Source organism: Diadema antillarum, unplaced genomic scaffold, assembly GCF_040938485.1.
Source record: "Diadema antillarum isolate AM-2024a unplaced genomic scaffold, OU_Dant_1.0 scf00000131, whole genome shotgun sequence".
In the NCBI taxonomy this organism is placed as follows: domain Eukaryota; kingdom Metazoa; phylum Echinodermata; class Echinoidea; order Diadematoida; family Diadematidae; genus Diadema; species Diadema antillarum.
In genome coordinates this window covers 912,478-934,572 of record NW_027271020.1, presented here as the reverse complement: position 1 = coordinate 934,572, position 22,095 = coordinate 912,478, and the positions used below count along the sequence as shown (strand labels likewise).

The following is a 22,095-nucleotide window of genomic DNA, read 5'->3' as shown; positions in this document are numbered from 1 at the left end:
GTTACTGGATGGCTTTCCTCCCCTGGACTACCTACGGGGGACTGAAAAGACGTAGCGGCACTTTCGGCGCCTCTCCATTCGAGGGATTCGGTCTTAGCTTTGTACCTCACTTAGTTGATCACAATACCCATTGTTTCGCTTTGTTAGTCTGTTAGGGGTATCTTTCATACGCCGCAATTCTTCTGAGAGGGAGGGTTTAATGGAGCCATGCGTAGAAAGATTCAACAAGATTAGTCAGTTCTAGCCGAAACCGAAAATAGCATCTTAAATCTGTTCCAGTCCGTGCAAATCTAATGCCAAGGGTGTAAGACAGTGTGAAGGGAAAGGGAATTTATTTTAATATTTCAAGTTATTTCTTTCTCTTTGAATTGGCAGGGTGGGGGGGGGGGGGGGAGGAGGAGGGGGTATTGCCAGTGTCATTCTCTCTGAATATTGCACGTGCACTATCAATGCATGCGTGCATGTGATTTAGAAAGCATGAAAAAAAAAAGTGTAAGACATGTCACTTCAACACGCATGCGCCAGCGTGCGCAACGCAGACTTTGCTCCAATCGGCCAATCTCCTTGTCACTGCTTGTCTCTCCCTTTCTCTCGGCCGGTCCACCTTCTCTTCCAAGGTTACAACGAAGGAAGACACTGCCTTTATTTCGACTGTTTGTGGCTTGCTTGATTTGACGAGTATAGCCCTTGTATATAGCCACACACGAGTAATATGCCCGTAAAACTCGCCTCTCTGTCATACTCTGTCTCTGTCTCTCATCCAACTCGCACACCAACCGGCCGCTTATACAGCGCCGTCGTCAAAAAGAGGAGCAAGCTGCAAGGAGCGTTCAGGCGCGACCAGACCACTGAATCATGCAGAGCTCCATCGATTGGCTTACCAGGGACTGACTACAAACGCTGGGCACGCATTGCAAGTATCGTTGTGCGTGACAGACAACTGTTTTTCTTGATCGTTCCGTTTCTTGGTTTCCCTTTTTTCTGTCAGCTCGTAGCTTAGCCCTTAGCTTCTTAGCCCAGGATGGCTCACCCAAAATTTTCAAGGCAGATCTGGGGCTTGTTGCTCTGATAGTCAGGCACTGGAAACGACAAAGCCAGTGACTGTAACAATAGAGTACTGCCAATGCAGTGACTGTGGAGCTCGTCCACTCACGACCTCATTGACCAGGATTGGACTTGGATGAAGTATGGTCATGCCGAACCTCGCCCTGACCACGATACGGATCTCCTTCATTCTTGTTATCCTTTCGCGAGTGACGTGCTCACCAGTCGACCTCGCCGATCACTACTCCAAGCGGCGGCGGGGCGGATCCACCTCGCACCGCTCTGCCAGGAGTGTCAGGTCGCGGCACGAAACACCGCCATGGGAGGAGACCGACCAGGGGTATGAAACCGACGACGACGACGACCTGGATGAGGATCACGATTACTCGGATTACTCAAATTCAGACAACGAGGAGGACGCCGAAACGCAGAGGCTATTAATGTCATTTGGTTTGACATCATTCCCGAGACCGCATAGGAGAGCGGCGGGGGAGACGCCATCCTTCATGTTGGATTTATATGAAAAATTGCAGGGCTCACAAGACGATCGGATAGACTCGGAGTTAACTTTTAGCGAAAAGGATACGCCAACAGCTAATACAGTGAGAAGTTTTAGGGAAAAAGGTGAGTTCATACATGAAAAAAATGTCATTTTCTATTGGAATTACCTGCATTGTCATCTCTCTCTCCCTCTCTCTCTCCCTCTCTTTAAGTGTGTATGTATGTGAGTGTGGTGCGTGTGTAGATGATCAACAGACCAACAAACTTTCGGCCACTAGCAATATCCCCCTTCCCTCCTATAAGACATTATCACTGCCCTTTACAATGAATATCGTTAATCACGTTTTTAATTTTGACAAGACAAAACAGTCTGAAGAAGAAATGGAAAAGCGCATCCTATACATTACATGTGTACCCCATGTAAAATGACCTGGTTTGTGCTGTTGTGGCAACGGAGAAACGGATTTTAGTGTGAGAGATTCTGATCTGACACGGTCCGAGGAGTGCGTGCGTACGTGTGTGTGTGTGTGTGTGTGTGTGTGTGTGTGTGTGTGTGTGTGTGTGTGTGCATCGTGTCTGTACATGATTGTATGTGCCTGTGCGTGCGGTTTTTTTAGTGCAAAAAAAAAGAAACTCAACTTGAATATGTTTTCATAAATCATGCCGACTTTGTGGTTATGTCTCTGTCATGTTTTTCCCTTCACAATATCATAATGTTGAACTTCGCGACGAATGGCTGGTCGTAGTAGGGATAGAAATGTTAAAAAAAAGAAGAAATAGCTTAAATCCAGAATATTTTATGCGCCAAGAGAAATGAATATTGCAGAAGTTTACAACTTTGTGCAATTTATCATGGTTTGAGTGTTACAATGATACACAAAATATGCACGGAATTCTATTGAAAAAATAGCACACCACTCGACGGAACGACGCGATAATGTCTCTCACTCTAATGGCACCTAATACAACGTACCCTAATCATGATTATTATGTTATCATTGTCATATATCAACTTCAACATGTAGCGCAGGATGCCACATACAGAAGTCAAAGCATTGGAAAAATTGGGAAAATATTCTAGAAAGACATAATGCATTAAAGGAACGATACTTGTTCAGACGTTTACATTGTTCCCTTGTCCTCTTTAGTCGATTGACAATTTCAAACGGAGATCTTCAACCTATAAATCTCGATTTTTCTCCCATGATGTTTCCTATATGTCTTTGTGAGTGGTAATTTGGGAAGTCGGCACCATACTTACGTCGATGTGCTTTTTTTTTTACAGCTTTAAGTATCTCATCTTACAACAACACGTTTGTCTTTCTTTCTTGTTTTTGTTTTGATTGACATGCCAGTTGAAACTTATATCAGAGTCAAAAATCTGAGTTATTGCGATTCAAATTCATCTCTTTCGTATCTCTCTAGAGATATCGTTTATGTTATCATCATCTCGCCTTTCCGCCTTTCCACCTTTCCGCCTTTCTTGGATCATCTAGCGTAATACAAAGTTTCCAAAGTAATAAACACCATCATTAGCACCATCAGAGTGGAGTCTGTATTCGCCATACCTTGACTAGCATCAGCTAGTTACAAGCGATCTCATACGAGGCCGTTTGAACCATGGCAGATATCCTCTTATGTGCCTTGGTATAGTAGAGAGAGAAAAAGCAACGTGCATTCTATCCTAGCTTAAGGACATAATCGCCCTATAGACAGGAATTTGACAAAGGGTCAGATGTATGCCAGTTTAAAAACGTGCAAGCCATTCTGAGAGACCTCCAATGTGTAACTGAAGGCGAGGCGAAGCATCCAGCCCAATATCTCGGTAACCCGTCATGGAGACTCTCCTATAGTCAGATGAACTGATTTTTCATGACACAGAATTAAAAGAGAGGGTGGTGACTATTCTCTCATTCTTTTTGTCTCTCCCCCTGTTTATTATCTTAGGGTATAATAAGTATAAAAAGAAGTAGGGCTAAATTTCTTCGAAGTACGACTAATGAAGTCGAATCTTGTGCTCGCTAGATAATCTGACAGTTGGTCGCGCAGCTAGCTGTTTAATACCGGTAATCGTTCATGTTTTATCAGTGTAGACAGATGGAAGCATTTAATTGCACCAGCTGTCACAGTGAAATTGATGTATTTATCCGTACGCTATTACAATTGGAAGTCAAAAGCGCGCATGACCTTGAAATTCTAACCCTAACATTAAAAATTGATGAAAAAATGGTAAAAGACAACAATACCAACAGCTAAAAAAGCAAAAGTTGCCAGTACTAGCGTCATTGAAAATGACATTCAACATTATCTCTCACACACGCACACACACACACACACACACACACACACACACACACTCACACACATACAAGATATTCCGAATATAAGATTGAAAATAAAGTTCATCTGCTGAAATCACAGGTAAAAAGGAACCACACACGCCCATCCTCGCAAACACACACATACACACACACACACTCAAGAAAAAGAAAACAGGCACAAACCTATATTGAAATTCGAGAACTATTTTCCACAGCCTGAACCATTGCCACTATTAGTACTACCTGAACAGCAACAATTATTACTATTCCCCCATTTAACTTCCACTGCACCACACTCCAGATATACTATCATTGCTATATAACTGCTACAACCAATAGTATTCCTTCTTCTACTAAAGCTTGCACTACTGATAGTACTTAATATGCGTCATTCCCAATTCACTGTGCTAATGAACTGACCAAATCGATGATAATAGTATAAGTTTTAATCTTACATCAGCTACTATTACTTCAACTGCAGTCATAACATAGTGCTTTTATTACTGCGTTTTGATTCTATTTTTGTCTCTTGTTCGACATGTGATATTACGATCATCACTGTTACAACAGTTGCTTCTACTTCTACTACAACAACTAGTACTACTACTACTACTACTACTACTACTACTACTACTACTACTACTACTACTACTACTACTACATCTACTACTACTACTACTACTACTAGTAGTAGTAGTAGATGTTGTAGTATAGTAGTTGTAGTAGTAGTAGTTGTTGTAGTCAGTGGCGAATCCAGGCGGGGCGCACCGGAACCTACCGGACGCACCCCTTTTTTGTTAAAACAAAGGAAATACCCCCCCCCCTAAAAAAAAAAATGAGGGGGGGGGGGGCTTTAATTTCAGTAAAGGCGCCCCCTCTTTATGGAATTCCTGGACCCGCCCCTAGTAGGCTAGTAGTAGCTACTACTACTACTATAACTATGTCTACTACTGTAATTACTTCTACTACTGGTAAAGGTAGTAGCAGTAGTAGCAGTAATAGTAGCAATAGTAGTAGTAGTAGTAGTAGTAGTAGTAGTAGTAGTAAAAGTAGAAATAATAGTGGTAATGGTCATGGCAAGAGTAGAAGTACTATAACTGTTATCACTACTACTTCTAGTATGTTACTACACTGCTACTCCCACGACTGGGCCTACTACTGCTATCGTTTTTACTATTATACTACTACTACTGCTGCTGATGCTGCTACTACTATTACTACTACTCATACTATTCACTATCACTATTACTCTTACCATCAATATTATCATAGATATTACTACTACCATCGCTATTACCATTACTATAACTAATTCTGTTGCAACTCCTACTACTACCATTACTACTTTGACTAATATCGTTGATATATTTTATTACTAATACTTATACTTCTATACTGTAACCACTACTACAACAAGTACAAGTTTTACTACCATTTCTTCAAGCTCTTCTGCTGTAAATAAGTACACACCTCAAGTTGCCAGCTAGGCGGAGTAAGAGTTCAGTGCACGCTTACAGGCACCACAGTAACCTGACGCCAAATTTCCATGGTTTGTATAAGGAATTGTGTTCGAAGGTATACTAACCATGCTGTAAATGAGGAAGTTATATACATTAGTTAGATTTTCCATTGTGTTTATGGTATCCCCGTGATATTTCCCTTTTTTATATGAATAATAGAAGATTCGTTACGGTTGTTATGTTAAAATGGGCTTCACATTGCGTGTAAACGGTTTTTTTAAGTCTATTCCTTTTTTCTTCTTCACATGTTTCGATATTGATCCAAATAAATCCCTTTCATTGAATGGCTACATTGAAAGTATTGTATCACGTGCATCATCAGGCTTCAAAAAGCGTGAAAATGCTAAAACAATATTGACGAGGTTATTCAAGTGCAATTTCGAAGTTCATTTGCTGTGCATGGCAGTAAACAAGCCCCGTGGCTGAGCTGATAAAAGTGCTTCTTTGACTGGGTCAGTGCCTTTGTAAGGGAGTTAGAAAAAGAAAAGCGAAAAATCCTTTGTCGAGGCAAGCTCCAGGCATATTCACCCACACAAGCAAAATAGACGCATTCCATGCATTGAAATTGTAGCAATGATTTGACTTAATCAGACAGACAGAGAGAGAAAAAAAAATCGCGATTGATCTGATATTTATGCATAAACTAGACTGCGGGTAAATATTTGTGTGTCATGTATATACACCATTTGCAAATAAACATCTCTTGGCATGATAGAAGAGAAGTTAGAATCATTTTGCATCAGGTTTTTAGAGCTGAAAAGGACCTCAAAAGAGATTGATTGATGGGAAATCTAAGAGGATGACCGTTTTAGCACACTTGAGGAATGTTTACCCACTTTTTCTTTTCATCAAACATATTTTAAAGATATAGTTGTTCTACAACTGTAGATGTTACGTCCTAGCTGGTCTACAGCTGATACCGATGTGGTCAACTTATTACCAAGCCAGCTTATCCCTTCTCCCATACATCTATACAGTAGAACGACTATATCTTTGAAATGTTTATATGATGAAAAAGTGGGAAAAATGTTCCTCAAGTATATGCTAAAACTGTCATCCTCTTGGATTTCCCATCAATCTATCTCTTTTAAGGTCCTTGCTTAGCTCCACAAACCTGAAGCGTAATGATTCTTGTGCTGTCTCTTCTATCACACCAAGAGAGATCAGCTGGTCCTGGTTTGACGAGATTCATACGCAGCCCAAGATGCATTTACACTTCATCGTTACTCACTTCAAGGATCTGTGCTGCAATGATCATCGCAATCATGCAATCGACACTTTTAAATTTCACCACATATCTTACCTCGCACACGGAGTAGATAGAGTTGGTAGATTATCACTGAATCTCTCTAAAGTCAGATAGAAATCTACAAATATTTGCTAATTTAAAAAGAGGAACATGAACTTTATCTACTAAAGCGTGTGGCCGGCTTAAGAATCAGTTACAAAGTTTGTCGTTATGAGGCTTTTGATAAACCGGAAACGGAAACAATTATAGAAGAACAGTTATGGGCTCAAATAAAAAGAATGAGTATTCTAGTGTATAAAACACAACGATGAACATTAAAAATTAAAATACAAGAGTATAACCAAACCATAGAAATGCGTTTTCTGGGACTTAGAGCAGTCGAGACCCCTTCAAAACCTGCGATGATAATTGATTGATTGATTGATTGAGTGATTTTGTTTCTGAATTTCTTTTCCATACATAAAGGTAATAAACAGTCTATTGAAGAAACTAATTGAGTGTAATGATATATTCATAATTTTATGAGGATGATAATAATTATCGTCCCGAGGCTGATTGAAGCAATTTCTTGTCAGTTTGGAGAAGCCTACGCAGCGGAGAAAGGAGTTCTATAGCTATCGAAATGACGTAGGAGTAATGTGGCTCAAACCAATTACATTTCATTTTCCATATATTTATGTCAAATCAACATTCATTTTATGATGACAAATTATAACACATTAGGCCATTACAATAAGCATCTCTCTTGATAAAGACAGACAAAAAGAGAACCAACAGTCAAGAAACACGCCGTGTCATGACGCCAGCGACTTCCAAAGGTTGCATCAATAAGATGCAACCTAATATTCAAGTATTAGCTTTACAACGTGTCAAGTGTGGTATGCAGCTGCACTGCAAGTAGCAAAGATTTTGCTTAGAAACGTTATTAGTATTGCATTTTATGAAGCGCACATACACTATACAAAATCGAATGAGTTGTTAAGCTCGAGTATAATGAGCTGGAACGGTGGCCATCCTTATCAAGGTACCATTTTGTTAGTTTGTTTCATTTTTTCCATGTGAGAAGATTGCTGGATAGTCAATATTTAGCTGCACAATAGCTGGTCTTCCATAGGGTCCAGTTCTGAATGTAAGGCGGGACCACTTCACCAGGTTACACACCCTGTTCTTTGCGATAAATGAATGAAGCGGGATCTTTTACGGCTATGAGTTGTGACTCTCTCACACATGGGACCTCCATTTTATGTCCTATCATCGGAATAGGCTCTTGTGCTTCTTCATCTTAATGATCACACTCACACACAAGATTGCTCCGCTAGCGACTCGGGATCGTCATTTGGTCATTTGGTCATTTGGTTTGGGAGGCAGACGCGCTACCGACTGAGCCGAATTAGTGTTGGGAAATATTACCAACATGAATTACCATTTTCATTGGAAAAGCCCATCATTTCATTGCCTGAATGTCTAAACAATGCACATCAGATTCCCGACAACTTTGTCATTTATAGGTCATACTTGGTGCTTTCCAAAGTTATTCTCTAATTGCAAACTACCTTTTGCTTGAGAAAACAAAACTGGCAAGAAGTGTTAATGAATTGTCTATATTTGCATTTCAAGCAATATGCCCAAATGATGATGTATAAATACACAGCGACAGAACTGAATGAAAACGCATTTCGTTATCTTGCAATCTGTTTTCATTTAAGTCCAGTCATTTTCTTCTATCACTCGTCACAACGTCTTATTCAACTTTGTGTACTGTTCGCTCGCTTTGTTTTACCTCCGTTGGGATCTGTTTGTATCTTGTCGGAATCTCGAGGAGAGCAAAAATTATTTTCTCTTCTCTGCTTTTTTTTTTCCACGAGTTCAAATGCTGTCATCAAATGTATTTAGCGAGTTCTGGTCATGCTTAGCACCTCCCAATGTTTTTACTCAGGAGAATCAGTCATCGGCTGTTCTTAAAGTAAGGTGATGGAGTCACGTAAACACGGAAGAAAGGGAAGGGAAGTGTGCGGCAAGGGGTGGAAGATGTGGGTCACCGCACTAAGCGCCGCAGAAATGGAGAGGTACAAAGAGATTTTGGTGCAGTCAACTTGCGGTAGAGCAGGGCGGGGCTAGACGATCCCCTCTACTTCTTTTTGCTGGTATCCTTGATAAATTTGTTCCTAAAAAGCAACTCGTATCAAGACTACTACTATTCCCAAACACGCACAAAAACATTAAAAAGCAACTGTATACCTTTATAGGACAGCGAAATGTGGTGAAGTGTGTGCGAGTGATATAGTAACTTTGACAAACTTCCAAGACATCTTGCAGTACGTTTCATACCAAATTTGAATCCGTAGAATTAACAAAGGAAAGTCTGTGCAGAGATTTTGTAAACGATGTCAGCATTATTTCTTGGCCGTTAAGACATCAACACAAACTATGAATATAGTGACTCCATAGTACGTTCAACGTCCAACGTCCAAGTTTATATTGGTAATCAAAGTAAGATCAGACGAACAGAATGGTAAAAGTTTCCATTAAAATCGGGCATAAAATGAGGGGACCAGGGAATCTTAGGAATTTATATATGTTGACCGAAGAATGATGTTGGTTGCAATCACGCTGGAAACGCGATTACACCATCAGTTCACAACTCTAATTATTGATTTGGTCAATGATTTAGCAACTACAACAAATCAAATCAGATTTAATCCTATTTAACTTCATTTCATTCATTTCATTCCATTTCATTCCACCCCATTTCATTACAAAAAAAAGTTGGTTCCAATACCTGTTAGTTTGGTTTCACTCTGTTCATTATTTGAAACAATATCATATAGACTACAGCGGAAAACATCATATATGTATGGATGAAAAGTTATACTGTAATCGTATCTTAATGGATTTGAAACAAAAGAAATGAAATCAAATGAAATCAAATGAAATGAAAGGAAGTAACTAAACGAGGTTATCCTGACCTTTTCATCATGGAAGTTACTGAATAAAACAGTCTCTGTTATGGTATACATGGCTCAAACAACTCATCTTCAAGAGAGATATACGACTAAACAACATTCAACTCCTAGCAACGTTGTTTTAAATCTGTTGGAAAATGATTCTTATTTTTTGGTTTGTTGATGCTGTCTCTTTTACAGGTATCCCCTGTGCAGGAAAATGCATTGTTTTTACACAGGACTTCGATGTAAAACAGCTTTTAGCTGATCGTTTTTTATCCTGTATAAATATGTTTCAATAAATAAATAATCAAAAAATCAAAAAATTGGGCAGAAATCTTCATATTAATAGAAATGGTTAGAATCCAAAAGAAATAGGAATTCATTTGAATATATACTTTCAATTTCTATTGGCGAATCAAATTAATGAGTAAATGGAAGTAGACATGAGTAGACATTTATCATACAGGTACTCCACGAAATAAATGTATTCTTAGTAGAAATAAGGTGGAAACTTGTTCATGCAAATGAAAAGTTATTCATGTTATTTGCGTGTGTAAATGATATATCGCATAATGTTACTCAACGAAAAAAAAAAACGTTTACACCGTCCTTAATATGTCTTAACTCGTGAGCTTTCAGTATTTAGGTAATTCATTATTCTTTATCCGACCCTTCGCACGAATGACACAAAATCGTCGAAACGATAAACCATGCACCCCTCCGATGCCATCACGAAAGTAACTCAGAGTGGCATTACTTTTGACAAGAGCCACGCCCGGAATCTCTGATGAAAGGGAGCCCTTACTACGACCCGTTCGGCAATGTGTGTCTATAGAAAGGAAGTTTTATCCAGATGTGTGATCATGGTCATTTTACAAAGGGTATTTCATATACAGGGTATTACAGCAGAAAGAAAATTCCACAGTCCAGTTTACCAGACCATTGCCCCATGTGTATTTCATGGATATGGTAGATTGTACAAACGTCTTTAGATGAATAAATGTGATGCACGGTTCAAAAGAACTATGCAACTCCTAAATTTCCTTCTTGATTATCATTACCGGAGGAGATTTTTTTAATTTGGTTTGATAAAGACTTTGTTGGAATTATTTTAAGAGTGCAACGCGTTTCATTTTTCTAATTCATTCCCCCGGTTTTTTTTATCTTAATTTCCAAATAATGTACATAAAGACCACAAAACATAGTAACGCATCGTATGTGACATAGTATCACATACATCTGACATAGAAACGCATCTTATTTCATTAAGGACTGGAAATGAAATTGTGAAGGGATGCTATATAGCGAACTCGTTTAATGCGGTCCCCTCGCTTACGGTACATCGTTACAATCTGTTATACAAAACTTCTATAAGTAAACATAAAGCAAATTAACCAGCGCAAAATACGTTTGGCACTACACATGTCGCTCTGCGTCCGCAGATACGAGGTAATAAACTATTATATTTAGACGCTTGACACCATGGAACAAGTTGCTCCCTCCTAAAATAGTGTAGTTGGGTTTAAGACACCATAACTAAGAGGTTCGTTTGTACGAGTGCTGATGATGTGATTTACCATGCCACTCCGCGGAGAGGCAGCTAACGTGGCGAGAATCCCTAATTTCTCTTTCTTTACCGGGTGGTTTTTGTAGTCTATAGCCCAAGAGGCTTAAAGGTGTCTGATATGTGAGGGCGAATGTAATCTCCCAGAATGTATCTCATCAGGTCAATAGACGCTGGTCCTTTTATTCTTCACAGACAAGAGAAAGAGAAAGAGAGAAGAGGGGGGAGACGTTAACATCGAGGTGAATGAAAATGTAACAGAATGCTGTACACGGGTGAAAGCAGGTAAGGCGCAGTGTTCGGCTTCGAGGAAGCTTAAGAACCGTTTCTTCTGATATTCCTTCTTCTACTTCTCCTCCTCCTCCACATATTTTTTTTCTTCTTCTTTTTCTTCTTTTTCTTCTCCTTCTCCTTCTTTTTCTTCTTCCTGTCACTTATCCATCATTTTTGCTTCCGCAAGATGTCGCTCTTTATAAGTAACAAACATACCCTTTAGTCCAGCACAAAAAAAAGGAAAGAGAAGAAATTAAAAAGTGCAATATATCATTTACTCAAGCCTTGAGAGCAACGAGTAGAGAGCTCAGGGACCAAATACATAATGACTTCTATAGATTTATACATTACTCTCACCTCGTGTACCTCCAAAATAAATTCATTCAATGTTATTGTCATGAGGAGCGATCGTGGTAATTGCCCAGCTTAAACTACTGACACTTAATCACGAGGTCCTCAGTTCGACACCTCTGCCGGCAACAGTGGTTAGAGCCCTTTGGTGCTGCACTCATTGCCTGGTGGATTGGAAGAGGCTCCATGTCGACAGTCCCATGGTTGCTTGGTTAATCGCATGTGGTTACTGCCTCAGTGGCCGCGTGAACTTACCTCAAGCAACTGATACTCAAATTTAACACCATCGACAATGTTATCAGAAAACAGACGAGATAATGATCTAATGTAACAACTGTGTCATTGAATGGGCGTACCATGACTTATGGATATAGATAAAAACTTGAAACTTGAAAGGAAAGGAGTGAAAAAAAAAATAGGATATATGATTGCTCGATTTGATCCCCCCCCCAAAAAAAAAAAAAAAAAAATCTGGTTTTGCTAGCCTCATGTTTTTCTTAGCGTACTCAGAATATAATTTCTCACTTTTCGTCCCTGGAAACACTTATGTGTCAAAGGCTGAAGTAAAATGTGGTAATTTTTGATACGTAAGATTGCTGAAACAAAGCAGCATCAGTCCAAGAGAAGTATTCAATAACAACTATTCCACGGGCAGCATTCTGGCTGCAATGCCATTCCCGCGCTCAGTGGTCATTAGCTGGGGCTAGAAATGGCATTCTATATAAAGTCACTTGTGCTTTGGGACCTCCATCAATGGATCTCAAGATGCGAATTCCAAAAGAGATGAAGCAACTCACGAGAGTGATTAAAGCATTATTAGATAACACGAATGGGGGAATCTTCGAACTCGAGAGCATCCGCATAAGTACAAAGACGAACTAATAAGGCCTTTGAGAGTGGTAATTATTAGTGTGGGCGGTAAGTACGGAATGTATATATCACGTATAAATAAACATGCATACATAGTACATTGTACTTTCGTATATGTTCATATGATAGAAATTATATATACATAAATATATATATATGTGTATATATATATACATATATATATGTATACATATATATATATATAGTTAAAACATTCGTGTTCATTGACAGATAATTGAAACCTAAAGATGTGGAGCAAGACAAAAGGGTTAAACTGCTTCAAGATTTGTAGACTTCGAGAATGGGCAAAAAGTCCTTTTGAGTGGGCTTTGTAGTATTGATGCAAGGGGAATTGAGTGATGTGAAAAGTTTTGTTATCATTTGTAAATTTGCGACAATTCGAATTAGATACAAATATGACTAGTTCTGGGTTTTGTTTCATTCTTTTTATAGTCATATAGCATGTTAAGCTTTTATGAACAGATCAGATAGTTAGACAAGGGAACTCTCAAAATTCCTTGGATTGGAAATAAATCTATATGAGATTATAGTTAAGGAAAAACCCAAAAATAAGACTAAGAAAAAAGATTGACTTTTAAATCTATTAGAATGAGATTTCAATTCCAGTTTTGATTTTCCCCTCATCTCAGCATACGATACTTAGAGAGAATACCTTAAAGGGTTCCATCTTCGAAGCGAAAAAAAGGGAGGAAACTGCAGAAAAAAATAAAAACACAATTGTTGATGATACGCAAAGCTATGACACAACATGGACGCTGATTAATGGTCATGTTCATTCTATACAAATGCCTCGCGCATAAACAGTCGTGCCCCAGTCTTGAGCTCCCAAACCAGAGCTACGGGACCGCAGCAGTTGATATACCATCTTGGAATATATCTCAGAGTCAATTAACGTGTGTATTTTAGTCAGCTGTGTGTCAACCGGTTCGTTATGATTTGAAATTAATGTGAGGAAAGAAAGCGAGAGAATGAGAGAGAGGACGGGAGTGGGAACCGTAGACCGGCGCCAAGCCGCTACTGCTTCGTCAGTTTTCCCGTCTGATTCTTGTTTGTTCTGTCTACCAAATTCGCTTTCATGCCACTAATGAGGGAGGGGGAAGAATTGAAACAAGTCAGGTTCCACATAGGTGGAAATGATTTCCAATCGATCATTCTGTCAGACGTCAATTCAATTGGTGGGTTCTTTTTTTGTTTTTTGGTCTGACGTCACACAAAAATCCATTTTTTTTTCATCCCAAAGGCTCACCTATTAGCGAAAGTTTGATCAAATGCTACCGGGATTGGCCGGTCTCTGCCCCGACTTTAGCGGACATCACACTCTTCCCATTGGATCGTTCAAAGCATTCGATTTTTCCTACGCAGGCTCGGCTGAATATGGTACATGTCTTTAGTTGCTTGAGCCCTGTCGCTCTTCCATCTCAAGAAAAGTAACATACATGTAGATGCAATTCTTGGAATACCCTGACTTCAGCTTAGCAAAAGTCCTGCTTACATAGTTGCAGCCAAAGTTAGAGCCTTCGCACCCCTTAAGTTGATCCTGGTTAGATGTAATCGGATTAATCAATTAATACATTTTTTTCCCTAAAGACCCGAATATACCGCGTGAGTAATCTGATCCCAATGCAATGCAAACTTTTTCTTTTTGCAGCGAAACGGATTAAGCGTGTTGGAATTACGAGAACGAATTCTGCAAGAGTGACCTAATCGCTTCTCTAAAGGCAAATATAAGACTTTACACCATGATGGACTTAACCAATTTGTAGGCATCACATTACAAACTACCTACGGACATCATGTGTTGAGAAAGAAATCCCAACTTGCTGGAATTCCGTATTGTCACCACGCTACAAGGTTAACGCGTATCTACCGGTTCTTTGAATTCTCACTGTGGGCAAAGATACCTCTCCTGCATAGCTCTGAAAATAAAGGAACAAATTAAGAAATCATTGACCAGTAACTAAACACTTTGTTTCTGATTGTTGATCCCACCATATTCGCAGTGTAAACGCCTGCCTTTTCGATATATTTTGCAAAAAATTGAGACAAACAAAAAAGGCACGAGCAGATAGAAAAACAAAAATGGGAAAAAAAAATACCACCTGTAAGCCGAACCGCTTTGCAGTATCGATTCCGTTTTCGAATTCACTGTCCTCAACAACAACAACAAAAAGGAAAAAAGAAAGCAAAAAGGTTTTCGTCTGAGTTCGTATTTCTCACGATGCGCCGTCTCGTGACACGACGTAGGCTAGGACACGTCCGTGAGTGAGGCATAGCCGGGTAGCAGCCGACCTGGGGTCGCTTTGCCCACGGTGGTCATTAAGACGACTGGGCGATTACCCATCATTAGCGTAGAAAGGTGCGCGAGATAGCATCAAATTGGGACTCCCGCTATTCAGGGAGCGTGTCTGATAACATCGTACACCGATTGGCATCCTTTTCGGAGTTTGTAAATTGATTCGATTCAACGAGAGGAGGAGGGAAAAAAAGAAGCTATTTGTTGCGACTCTTTTAAAAGATGTTTGTGAAATTTTGAGGTCACTCCAAAGTTGTCGATGGGATTTTTAAACTCTTTTGACATTTCAGATTGAATATAAGAACTTGACAAAAGTCCCCTAACACAACAATACATGATAATTAATCTGCGTGATTCAAGACGGCGATTATGATATTAATAGTGGCTCGGAGTATAGATGCGTGGATTTGTCAGGCAAATATTCACACACTTTGCTTAGTGGATTGGTCAGGTACACGATAGCACCAAAACCTGCGGTGAAGCCGGTATGGGGTCGAGATGACTTCTTAGCCTCAATGTAGATGCTGAAGATATGGTGTAGAGGTACAACGTGTGCATTGCGCGTGCAGGGGGCTAGTACTTCATGCCGAACAATGCCAAGTCGCTGCGGGGTAGTTTTATGTCGCCTCGAAAGTTTCCGCGCGGTAATTTTGTTCTGGACGGGGTAACGTACTCCGTACAAAACAAGCAGTTTTCAATACATTCACTGGGGTACAAGAAGATCGCATGCACTGTATAGCATTGTATGTGCTTGCCTACATAAGCGCAGTTATACACGAGGAAATAACTCCTCCAATCTAGTGTGCTGCAGTTGAGTTGACTAAAGTATAATGAGAGTAAAATTAAACGGTCATTGGAAAGGTACAAAAAATGATGATATTTGGAAGTTTTGAGTGTTTTCGTGTATACTCGTTAACACGGATACCGGTCACAATCTTCTAATATTATGCAAATTAGACAAGGCGATCACGTCATCGTTTTGCAAAGAAATAAGTAATAAAATCCTTCTTTACGTCTTGGTTTTTTTTTTGTTTTTTTGTTTTTTGTTTTTGTTTTTGTTTTTGTTTTTGTTTGTTTTTTTTTTGGGGGGGGTATTATTTGGTGGAGGGTTCAATTTTCTCTCAAATTCTTCGGGGATAGCACGATATTCAACAAGTCTCTGACATTCTTGGGTTTCATACCCTGCAGATAATGTCTGACCGTAGTTTACATGGGTTTTTTTAGTACAAAATTATAATCGAATAGATTGGATTGACTGAAGATGATATGAAATTGAGAATTGTAAACAAGCAAATGGGAAATTTGATGCGAAAATATTGTACAACTTATGTTTTCGTTAATAAGTCAACAACTATACAACCCATCACCGTGAAATAATTTTTGCTGCGGTAACTCTACAAAAAAAAATGATAGGAATGAAACAATACAGTGTTTGTTTTGTTTTCTTTACTTTAGTTCAAGAACACATTGCACTCAAGTCCATTAGATACTTGTTACCATTTTTACAGCTTCTTGAAAAGTTATACAACTTTGAAACACCATAGCAATCGATTTTTTTTTCTGATTAGACAGCAATGAAAAGATATAATTACTATAAAGTCAGCGATGCAAAACTAGAAAACATGAAAATCATGCACTAGTAATCCTTAATCTGAATTGAATTCTGTAAGAGGAAAAATAGGCGTAGCTATAGGTATCCATGCTGGGTATAATTATTCTTAACTCATCTCCATATCATCTCCGTGGGGATAATAATCTATATGGAGAGGAGTTAAGTTATTAATGAAAGAGTTACAAAGCGAGCTGCTGCATAACTATGTTGGTTGTTTTCATTGCAGTCCTGAAATCGCCATCTATACCTGTATATATTAAAAAAAAATCAATTATGCATGTTAATTGGCTCGATCAGTGACTAAGGTGCCGTGGTCTTGTTGGATAACGCTCTGCGCTTTCGGCGGAAACGGCTAGGGTTCAAGCCTTTTCTCGGCACTGTTGTGTCCGTGAACAAGTCACCGCATCTGTTAATAGTCCTCCCTTCTATACACAGGTATGTTCTGGTACTAGTATTCGGTATATGAAACTGAACGCGTACGTGGTTTGATATATCACGCATGCGTAAGAATCTCTCAGCCTCCCTGTAATATGTTTCCTATGGAATTGAGTATTCGCATTTGAATCATATTACTATTTGGATTGATTTTACGTTGTTATGAAGGTGGAATAGGATGTGTGTGATATATTCAATTTATCATGATAATATGTACATAATATGCATAGTATACATGTGTGTTTGCGTGCGTGTGTGTTTGTGTGTTTGTGTGTGTGAATGCATAGTATGTATACGGTAACTATAGCAAACTCGCGGTGGGGGGGGGGGGGGGGTACCTGAGGAGGAGACACAGAACACACATTCTCTTTGGTAATCGAGCGAAACGGAAACTTTTATAAGTCAGTTGTAAATCTTAAAAGGCGTGAGTGTGAAGGTGTTATCAGCTGCCTATATACCCAATGGAATAATCTCCACGCACCGGAACAATTGGTGCAACCAGGTTTCTCAAGAATCTTCTTATATCAAAACGATACAGTTTCTCAGATGTGTAATCAGTGTGTTAACACAGTTACATTACACTACAATGGTTTTAATTCCTCGCGGTTCTGTGAACCGCGCGAAGTGGTATTCCCAAGTCTAGTGGCGGGCTTTCAACCTGTCTCAAAAAGTGATAACACTGCCCTGACACTGTCAATAATATGAAAACACCCCAAATCCAATGAAAGGTCACGCTGTGGTTTTGCGATCATCAGTGTTTGGCCTATTTAAGCTATGATTGGTGGAATATAGTCTGATACGATTCCCAAATAAATGGCTTTTTCTATACACAGTGGCAGTCGAGCAAAAGATGAATAACCTTAACACAAGTCCTAGCATGAGATATACACAACTTCAAAACGTTCAAAATTGAACTGTACAACAAGGACATCGGGAAAAACAAGATAGCTAGCGGGTTGATTCTTTAGAAGGCTCAGCCATTAAGATGTCATTAACCCGCAAATCACTCCAAATCCTGTACTACGATTGTCTAAGCAGTTTCAATATCTTCTTTACAAGTTAGAGAAATAAATCTATAAGGACCGCTAACCTTATTCGTTTGTTTGGTGCCTTTGTTCTGGGTTACACCGTTGAGAAAGAGATTTGCAATACTTTCGAGCGCTTTTCTTCTCCTTCTTGCGCATGGTTTTAAGGCAGAGGGCTTGGAAATCGTCGCTGTTATGTATTGGAGATTGTCAATCGGTCATAGGACGACCCTATGTCAAGCCGTCTTGCCCAATTCAAGGCCGGATAAAGATCAACAACCTGCTTTGAGTGGGAAGACATAGACCGAGAAGGAATATGAATGACTGGATCTCTCCGCAGCAGACCAGGGCTATTGTATTTGTAAGCGGGTTCTAAGAGATTTGCAATGTCTGAGAAAAGAAAGAGAGAGAAAGAGAGAGAGAGAGATAAAAAAACAGACAGAGTATAGAGATAGATAGATAGACAGATATATAGATAGATAGATAGATAGACAGATAGACATATATATAAATAGACAGATAGATAGATAAATAAATAGTTAGATAGATAGATAGATAGATAGATAGATAGATAGATAGATAGATAGACAGATATATAGGTCGAATCGGTCATGTTATGTCAGGGTCAACAACTGATTAAAGACGGGCAAGGATAGAGAAACGTCAAAGAGCAAAATGATTTTTCAGAATAAGCCCTAAGCAGTAAAGCAATAGTAAAAATCGATGTTTTCATAACTACTGATGATGATGGTTGGAATCGAGCGCAGCCTGTCATAGAAAGAATGTATCATGCTTTCTCGTGAGTTGTTCTCTTTTGTCATTCATGGAAAAAAACTATAGTGTGTCTTGCATGCATCTTATGTATAAGTAAAACTTTCAGCTCTGACGTCACAATGCGATTTTTAATTGTGTTCATTTTCTGAATACTCATAGCAGCAAACACATCCCTTTCCCTGATGCCATTATTATGTCTCTTTTTTCTTTGAACGCATTTAGTCACTTCTAGTTCATTATAAAACGAGAAATTGGTTCGTCACGTGGCGATGGAGCAATCCATTTCCTGTCATTAATGCGTCAATATATCTGTGTTTTTGTCAAATCTATGTCTTTATGACTTGTGTGATTCCAGTACGATAAGCATACTTTGAGGGGCGAACTCCTGATATGCTTACACATACGCTGTGTGAAATACATCAAGTTTATCTTATTGAGCATGACCACGAAGATACTACATACTAATGTGTTTCAAGTGAGCTTTGAGCAAGAATTCTGACGATAAAAGCTACCTTAATTTATCATCATTGAAGCAGTAACGATATTGAGATAGCCTCCTACACTTGAATTCGACATTTTCGTGCGATCCAACAGGTTGTTTTTGCCATTAACGTCTTAAGATTATTGCACTCACTATACCCCGTAAGCTCTGTCATTTTTTTTTGTCGTAGTTCATTATGTCACCGCCTTCGCGCTATGTCGATGTCCGTTTTATTGACCTACAAAGTCCTAGTTGGAACTGTGTCATTATGGCCCCCTCTCAGAATGGTAGCAGAAGTTGATTTCTTCGTGAAAGGTCATTTCATGGAGACTAATTCAGTCGCAAGAGCGCACCTTTTTTGTTAGGGCGCCCCACGGTACGACTTACTTAAGGTCCATCGTTTAAGAGTCAAGTCCTTTCAATGCCTATCGGAGATCCGGCCTAATGAAGTGTATTGGCACAACCACTTATGCGCCGTGACCGCTAAACGCCTCTTAGCGGTTGCTTGATATGCGATTACACCAGCCGTTATATCTCCCCAGCATGGAAGCCGCAGAAATCACATTAAGACGGTACAGTTTGTAATGGGCACAACAAAGCTTATCATAGGCACGGTGCTTTGTAAGCAAGATACGCTTTCTAAGCAAGACACAAGAAGAAGGGGATAGGACGAAATACGCCAATCGGGTGCGAATTGTTCGACTTAGTGTACGAGTTACATAAGAGAGCAAGTAGCTTATTTAGACACCATCTCATCGAACTACGTGAAAACAAGGAACATAAGGGACGGAGAAAAACGAAAACAACCTTCACTTAAACTCCAAGTTTAAATGTACTTTTATCTGGACTGGACCTCTGGTAGTTACGACAATAATGAATTTAGATGATCGTTAATGCAGATTTTTGCTGATCAACAGGTAGCAATTCCTTGTAATAAAATCTGAGCATGATTATTATTATTATTTTTTTTTTTTTGTGATCCACTCAGGCAGTTCATTAAGGGTCAAAAGAAGATGTATCTAAATTAATAAAATTTTAGCTTCGAGTTGCTTTTCATTGTGATTGATCGACAAATCCGTTACGTCAATGTCAGGCAAGTTGTCAATCAGTTGCAATAAAAGAAGATGTACCCTTCGAAATTCCTGGGTAATCAATGAAGCATATCAATACAAGTCATAATGTGTTTCTGTTTTTACAGCGGTCTGTGCACCACGATGATACCTTTCTTCACTTTCACCGTTCTCGCAGCTTTATATGTTACATTTTCTGCTAACGTGACTGTTATACATCAGTGTATATAGGGTCATTAGGTTTAAGTGATTTCGTTCTTTTTTAAACTGAAATAGCAAACAATCAAACAATTTATACAAGAAGGAACATCTTGTTCTCACTACACAAAAGCGACACAATACTCATCCTGAATAATGTAACCAATGTGTACCTGTGGAGTATTGTATGATTTGTGTCGATCGTGCTTGTGACCCTGTAGAATTTTGTTGGGTCTTCATAGAATGCCAACAGATGCGTCAATGGCCGAGCAATATGCCTGACTAAAACCCTGTCTCTTGTGGTTTCTATTTTGCAGGACTACCGTCGACAAGTAAGAAGTCATATGACTTTGACGTTACTGGGATTCTGGATCGAGAAAACATTGTGTCGGCGGAGCTTGTCCTCTTCAAGCGACATCCGAAGTGGCGTTCAGCATCCGATCCCATCAATCCTGAACACAAACGAGCGCTTATCAAAGTTTATCATATGTATACAATTGAAAAAAAGGGGGAAATTCGAAGACAGAGCTCTCTTATGGATCAAAGAATAATAGATGTGGCGTATTCGGGGTATCTAGAGTTTAACGTCACAAGGGCGTTCGTGCACGCCGCAAGAAGTTTAGACCTAAGCACGACGAACACTTCCAGTGTCATTAGGAGAACATTTCGAATTAAAGTTAGAGCGCCAAGGGAAGACATCCAAAGGACGGTTCGGTTTATCAAATTCCCTGCAGACGGCAGGCCAGAGAAACAACCGCTTTTGGTTTTATATCTAAATGATAATATGATCCATCGGCGGGACATCAGAATGCCGCTGGGAAGTCGAGGTGTGGTGGCGTCACACACGCCAAGCGGCTGGAAACTCATGCCGCGTCATCACCCAGTCATACCAGACAGGCGAACTGGAGAAAGGTCGTGGAATGATTCGGCGGTCGTGTCGCAGAAGTTGACCGATACTGAGGAAGCGGCCGACGCGGTCGGGAACGCGGAAGTCGCGGTTGAAAGCGGGTCAGCGGCGGTAAGACGTAAACGCCGCGCTGAGAACAATCGATCGACCGCTTCTTCATCCAGACCGGCCAGAGTCAGATGTCAACTACACAAGTACAGAGTCAGCTTTGAGAAAGTAGGGTGGACCAGCTGGATTCTAGCTCCACCGGGTAAGTTCCATTTCTCATTCCCAGCAGCCTTCAATCACTGCCAATAATTAAAATTGCATGGACGTACTTTAAAGCTGATGGTATGTATGCGCATGCCATGCGTGTGGCTGGTGCTCCAGCACGTCAAGAAAGTGCAGGAATATTTACTACTTTTTCGTTTTTAAATCTCAATGTGTTATGAAAAGTCTGACATGAATCACAAGTCTTGAAAGGTGATCAAGCATCAAAAGGGTAATGCTCATATGGTTATAAAAATAGATTTTCATAAAAATCAATACTCTCAAGAGGTCTTTGTCATCCACTGAGTTCAGTTTTAATAAATGGCTGATAGTTTATATAACTATTTTGGCAAAACACGAACAATAAAAAATCAAAGTATGAAATGACCCTC

At 39.5% G+C, this 22,095-nt stretch overlaps 1 protein-coding gene across 1 annotated transcript in view; it reads left to right on the top strand.

Annotated features, from left to right (window-relative positions):
* Nucleotides 1-1,187: 1,187 nt before the first annotated feature.
* LOC139720618 (bone morphogenetic protein 2-like) overlaps nt 1,188-22,095 on the top strand; it is a 48,379-nt gene continuing 27,471 nt past the window's right edge. Inside the window, exons 1-2 of the mRNA XM_071631974.1 lie at nt 1,188-1,668; nt 20,865-21,704. Of these exons, the coding sequence (XP_071488075.1) occupies nt 1,188-1,668; nt 20,865-21,704 (1,321 nt within the window). The remainder of the gene's footprint in view (nt 1,669-20,864; nt 21,705-22,095) is intronic.